We start from the raw sequence: 7,008 nt of genomic DNA on the forward strand, positions 1-7,008 counted from the left end.
ATCCCAACAGGAAGTCCACTAGCTTCACCTCCATTTCAAAACAAGACCTTTTTATGGTGCTACATAGCTTCAGCTGGTAATAACTTTTGTATGCATTACTCTTTGTTTTTCAGCATTATCTGGCAAGACAAAAGTATGACACTGAACACGCCTACATGCAAACATGTCATTAAAGCAGCCCCTAGTTGCAACAGGAAGTGACATAAATGGGTCATTTGTTTATTCCTCTAAGTGTGCTGAACCAGTCGAGCTCAGACTTTAAAAGATAGGTCTCAATATTTGTCCACAACACTGGTGTGTTTAATGGACGACTCAGTGGCTGTGGCGAACATTTCAATATCTCGCCATTTGACAGGAAGTTGGTGTAACGCTCGTTGATTTACACATTTAAATGTTAATGTAATGCTTTTGCTGTAGTGCCATCTATTGTGAGAAACCAGTAAAACCACTGACATGAAACAAACAATCCATTTTCAATTTTACTCAGGCCATCATTGTCAAATATCACAGTTAATTTGATGATCTGCATCTTTTAAGTGTGACAAATATGCAACATAAGAAATCAGAGAGGGGGTAAAACTTTTTGAACCCAGCCCTTTATACATTAAAACATTTAAATCAATGAAAAGATGTGTAAAGAGCTCAGCATTGACTGTTCCAGTGCCTGTCTGTGCTGTGGCTGGTGCTGGAAGCTGTTCAGTCTGTCAGAGGACATAACAACAGAGCAGGAAGACTCCAGGCTTCATTTACATCACAACAACCACTGCAACCACACAGAGATGTATAAAAACATGGAGTCTGTCTTTTCAGTGAAGAGAAAAATCACAGGAAGAAGTCTGACCAACAGCAGCAGCCGTAATGGGGAAGGTATGTATCCAGATTTATGATTTAAACAAGGACTAATCCAAACATGTCCACCACAGCTCTCCATAGGAATGATTTTATCAAACATATGACCTGAATATGACTCAATTTATCCCTCAGATCATCTTCTTTGAGGACAGAAACTTCGGAGGCCCTTACTATGAGTGCATGAGTGACTGTGCTGACCTTCATGCCATGTTTGACCGCTGCCGCTCCATCCGGGTGGAGAGTGGGATGTTCGTGATCTACGACCGGCCGGGTTACATGGGGAACCAGTTCTTCTTGAGGAAGGGGGATTATTCTGACTACATGGGCTTGGCTGGACTGAACAACTGTGTCAGGTCTTGTCGGATGATCCCCATAGTAAGATCTAGTGGGAAATAAGATACTGTATCATCAACATGATAAGTAGACTTTAAATTGAATGGGCCTTAAGAGTATGAAGTCAAATGTGATCAAAGAAGCTGAACTTGTTCATAAACAGGCAGATGGAAAGCCTTTATTCATTATTCTCCTCCTTTAAATTGCTTTTGATAGAAACATTGGAGTAGTCTTTCTACTGAGTTGCTCTAAAAAAACAAAGTAAATATAAAGTTTGGAAATTTAGTTCAAAATTCCTTTGTTTTTTTACCAGTTGAACATTATGTCCATAATTTACAGGTTCTAAAATAATAATGACAGACCATTTTCAGGGATTGTTTGTGACATCTGCTGTTTCTGCAGACGGCCTCTTGTAGACAGATGTTTAAGAAGGAACTGCAGTTTGTTGCATGTCAGCATTAGCTTCATTTCTGGACACAAAAACTCGATGCTTATTCTTATGAAAGCTTGGTTTTATGAGGACAGATAGCCTTAATGAAAGCAAACATCTATTAGTTTTTTTGAAGGAGTAACTCAGTTTTTCTGTACAACTCTTAGCTTTCATTTGTCCTCACATGCTCATGGAACTGCCTCCTGGTGGGCAAGAAAGGCACCCTAAAGCTGTCCAATATGGACTCCCACAACCAACCACAGCTCTTTCTCTCAACACAGAGGGGGGGATTTAAATATGACGTACTACTCTCTAATCCCTGTTTGCATTAATGCTGATGCACCACGCTGCTGGCAAAGCTTCACCTCCTCCACCCCAGCCTCCTCCTTTATAGCATAAAGCTTGTTGCATCCTCATATTTAGATTTATGCTACTATGGATTCATTGCTTCTGAACCAATTTCATTGTATTCAGGACACATTGTTATGAATGTATCTATCCATTCTAGCAATGTGCTTGTCTGACCCAGGGAGCATCTTTTGAGCAGAGCCTTCTCCATCCAGTAAAACTGTATATCCATTTTGCAATAAAATGGTTAAGTATATGACGAGAGTGTCCCAGAAGGAAAAGCAGTTTTTCTTCAGCTGGTTGTCCTAACAGATGAGGAGACAACACCAGGTTATATTTTTTCAGAATGCCATGAAAGAAAGAAACCCCAGAGAGGAGCAGATTGAGGACGAATGCGATTAGATGCTCCCCTGTTCCTTTAAGGATCAACACAGTAGTAGCAAACAGTCTTCTCTAATAAAACTAATGTTATCCTGATACAATCAATAAGTAATGTGAACTTGCTATTGTTAAGTAATTAGCCCTCAACTATGATTAATGATGAAAGATTTCTTGCCCTTCACATCTCATACGGTAGCACTACTGACCCATACACTCTACAATTACTAACCTGACATGCCAAACAAACTGAGTTACAGATCCGTGATATGGGATATGTTTTAAATACATCCAGGCAAACAGCCTTTTTGGAAGGGCAGAACCTTTGAAAAAATCATGAAGGATGATTAGACAAATGTATTGTCTGTCTCATTCATTATGGACCAATCAGACTGACAGACCATATGACACAGTAGCCACTATTGTTGCTAACTATGTGGGATCACTTGACGAAACAACGCAATGCGATTTGGTGCAGTTAAACAATCGTGTTGACACCACACACATGAGGATTATTCTGACAAATAATCGTTTGCGACAGGCTCCACTTGGGATATGCCCCCATGATCATCAGGGGAGGCAAATCTTGCCTAAAATTAGGCTTAAAATCCTGTAGTGTGTGGCCAGCCAAAGAGGACAGAGAAAACGATGCTGTATTACTACTGCACGTAAACATCACCAAAGCTAAGTTCTGGCCTCTTACTGATGCACAAATACAAGGAAGAACCAGCCTGGCTGGATAAAAAATGGTTACAATCATACACTTGTAAAAAGGAGAATTACCAGAGTTACTGATGATTATCTCATCCTAACATAATGACTGGAAACAGCCAGAGGGAAAGCACTGTGTCCGTTTACATCCAAAGGTAACTTTGTCGACAGTGCAGACATTTACTTTCTTGCTGCAGGTTCAAGCCTGAAGATATGGACCTCACTAGAACTGGAAGTTATCTTTTTCCTTGGAATTTTTTAACAAATGAAATTCTCAAGAAAGTGTTTGTTCTATTTGTCATATTTTGGTCTTTATGCTTGCCTATGTTGGGCAACATGTCTCCTTATAGAAACTTACATTTCACTCCAAAATGCTGAGCTTTTCCTTTAGTATGAGTATTTATCTTTACTGATGTCTTTATCATCTGTCTCATTATCTGAAAAACTCATTTCAAACTCTTTAACTTTGTGATCTTTTCAGTACCACGGCTCCTACAGGATGAGGCTGTACGAACACTTCGACATGGGAGGTGAAATGATGGAGCTGACGGACGACTGCCCAAACCTTATGGATCGTTTCCACAACTCCAACTTCAACTCCTGCACCGTGATGGATGGACACTGGCTGATGTACGAACACTCCAACTACAGGGGGCGCCACTTCTACCTGAAGCCCGGCCAGTACAAGAGCTTCAGCGAGTGGAACGGAAACAACTCTCGTATCGGCTCCATCAGGCGGCTCATGGATCTCTAAAGATGGAGGAATGATTCTTGGAAAATGTCTGCTCTTTGCCTTGTTTTACATGCTGAATAAAATGGCGTCTGTGCTCAAGTGTTTTTGGTTTTGTTCTTGCTCTCTGCGTTTGGAGGGCATGTTTTTCCCTGAGGATGTGACAGGGTCATGGCCTGACATCCTGACTCTCACCAGAGGCTTGAATAAAGTACTGCGAGCACTGACACTGACCAGACTGAAGCTCCAGAGTTATCTATTGTAGACCAGCAGGGATGTCTTTTGTCTCAGACTGACTACACTCTAGATCAGGAGAAAATATTTAAACATTTCTTATTTATATTTTTGATTTTCTGGTTACATCTTTCTCAGGCAATCACTTATTTGTTTTCAGTAATGGACTTATTGCCAATACTACCGGATTATTATGCTCTACGCTCTAATTTAGAGGGAACTATGAGTTTGCTTCTATGCAGTTGATGGAAGGTTGTACAACTGCAGATCATCCCTCTTTAGAGTAGATGTTTAGGCTGAGTGTTGTTAGGGTCTTCAGACAGTAAGAAATGGTGTCATTCATTGAAAGAGAGATGGTGGAGTCCTTAAAATCCTAATTTGGTGATAGACCATGAGGACTTGTTGAGGCCAAGTAAGAACAAAATATGAACTAAAAGTTGGACATTTTCCAATCCATACAAATTCCCTAAAAATTCAAAGAAATTCCCTAAAACTCTTGTGAAAATTCTTTAACACATTTAAAAAGTATCCAATAAAAATATCCTTTTTCAAATAATCCCCATTTTTTTCCAGATAAACTTTATCATAATGCCACAACATTCCAGTAACATTTCCCAAAATCTTTTAGAAAAAATTCCAACAAATCCCCCCAAAATTCAAAGCAAATTCCCCCTAAAATTTCTAATCAAAGTTGAAAAAAAAGAAAATATCCATTTCCCAAAATTCCATGAAAATTTCTCCTAACACCCAAACATTCCCTGAAATTTCCCCAAACTTGACAAATAAATTTCTCATATTTCTATCAAAATACTTAAAAAACTGAAAAAAAAAATTCCTTCCAAAATCTCAGAGCAAATCTCCAAACATACAAATAAATTTTCTAATTTCCCATGAAAATACTTGGAAATTTGAGAAAAAAATCCTATTTAACATCAAATCAAATTTCCATGAAATACTTGGAAATTTCCAAACAAATCCTCATAAACATCAAAACAAATCTCTATGAAAATACTTGGAAATCTCAAGAAAAAAAAATCCTAATCAAAATCAAAATGAATTTCCATGAAAATACTTGGAAACTTTACAAAAATTCCTTATTAACATCGAAAAAAATTTCCATTAAAATACTTGGAAATTTCAAGAAAAAAATCCTCATTAACATCAAAACAAATTTCCATGAAAATACTTGGAAGTTTAAAAAAAAGTCCTAATTAACATCGAAACAAATTTCCATGAAAATACTTTGAAATTTCAAGAAAAATCTTAATTAACATCAAAACAAATTTCTGTTAAAATACCTGGAAAATAAAATAAAAAGAAATCCACTTGAACATCAAAACAAATTTCCATGAAAATTCTTGAAAATTTCCCAGCAAATTCCCTATACTTTTAGGAAAATTACTGAGAATTTAAATGCAAATTCTCCCAATATTTTACATAAATTACTTTAAATTCAAATGATATTCTGGACAATTGTCTCAAAAATTTTAGTAGCAGAAATTATGTGTTAAGTAAGGAAAAGTGTACATGCAGGGTCTGAGGAGGTTAAAAAGAGTCCAGCCTCACACACACAGCCTTATGCTTCAACATCAACGATTACATCTGGGTTAAAACTGTAAATTTCATACTGTGGTCCTCAAGCGTCAACAGGACCAATAAAAGAAAATCATCACTTTAATAGTTGACTCTACAGTAAAGTTTCTCTAGTAACCACAAATCTAGCCTTCGTCCCACACTCAGCAGAAGTTACCAAAGCAAATCACCATTTTTATGGACCTGTGGCACCTTTCAGGGGTGGTCCGCCTCACATTTTGAAAACCGCCGCCTTAGATCAACCAGTTTTAAAAATACAGGAGACCATAGGTGACTGGTGAACTATTATTTAAGTCTGCATGTCCCATGTGACTAAGCTGTCATCCCAGGCTCAGATCTGATGTGTGGCTCCATTATCCCTTTCTCTCCCAGGTTTCCATAACCACGGCCCTACTTCTGAAATGGAGTCATAAAAGCTCAAAAGTTTGTCTTTAGAAGTAAAAACTTTGCAGACCACAGACATAAGGACCATTTCTAACTGGTTTTCAACATTATAATCCTTCAAATGCACACACAAGACAATTCAGACTGTGATACACATACCAGATTCCACAGACATGGAATCTTGCAGAAATTCCCATGATCAGGTGTAATTTCAGAAGAAAACCAAATATGGAGGATGATCACTGCCTGGCTTGGGTTGGTGCTCTACCTCCCCCTACTCCCTCATTTCCATGAGGGAAGAGAGAAAAGAGCAGATTATGAGAAACTAATCAATAGAGGAGTGAAGGGGGTCTTTATCAACCTTTTTTTGCCCCCAGTGGGCATTATTCCTCCTCCTCATCCAAATCCACTGACTGGCCTGAACTGCATCATCTGGCATCTCCTCTCCAGAAAAATGCCTTTGAAAAATCTGTTTTGGAGCTTTGAATCAAATATTCCTTATCTGCATGGAGGAAATGAAAAGAAGACTTTTATGGTTTTAAAGGTAAAAGTTAAAAAAAAGTGAGCTCTTAAAAGAACTAAGACCAAGAAAATGCACCGGCTTTACAGGGAAGGTTTTAGGGATTGGAGGCCCCAGGCAAAGACCAGCACGAGGCCCTCCTCCATTTAGCTAAAATCAATTTAAACAAGAAAAAAAAATATTTTAAAGTGTCTCTTTTTGGGTAATAAAGTCAGAGAACCACAGAACATAACATCTAAATTATAAATGCTGTATTTACCTAAATACCTAAGAGAGCTTGCTCCTCTGCTCTTTAAAACAGCATCAGATCTCATCACATCTATAGTTTAACATGTCTCTGGGCCTGCTAGGACTTTCTGTGTCAACATTTTTTCTTCTGTTCCTAATCACAAATGTGTTATATTTGCATAAATTGCATTTTGTATATTTTATTGTTTCAGTAGATCTGTAAGGATCTGCTTAACTCTTTTGATTGATATGAAGACATTTAGGATC

At 38.0% G+C, this 7,008-nt stretch overlaps 1 protein-coding gene across 1 annotated transcript; it reads left to right on the forward strand.

Moving 5' to 3' along the window:
* Nucleotides 1–858: 858 nt before the first annotated feature.
* LOC121522645 (gamma-crystallin M2-like) lies at nt 859–3,806 on the forward strand. Its single transcript, XM_041807202.1, has 3 exons — nt 859–867; nt 985–1,227; nt 3,534–3,806. The coding sequence occupies exons 1-3, from the start codon at nt 859–861 to the stop codon at nt 3,804–3,806; spliced, it is 525 nt and encodes a 174-aa protein (XP_041663136.1).
* The last annotated feature ends 3,202 nt before the right edge of the window (nt 3,807–7,008 follow it).

Source organism: Cheilinus undulatus, linkage group 15, assembly GCF_018320785.1.
Source record: "Cheilinus undulatus linkage group 15, ASM1832078v1, whole genome shotgun sequence".
In the NCBI taxonomy this organism is placed as follows: domain Eukaryota; kingdom Metazoa; phylum Chordata; class Actinopteri; order Labriformes; family Labridae; genus Cheilinus; species Cheilinus undulatus.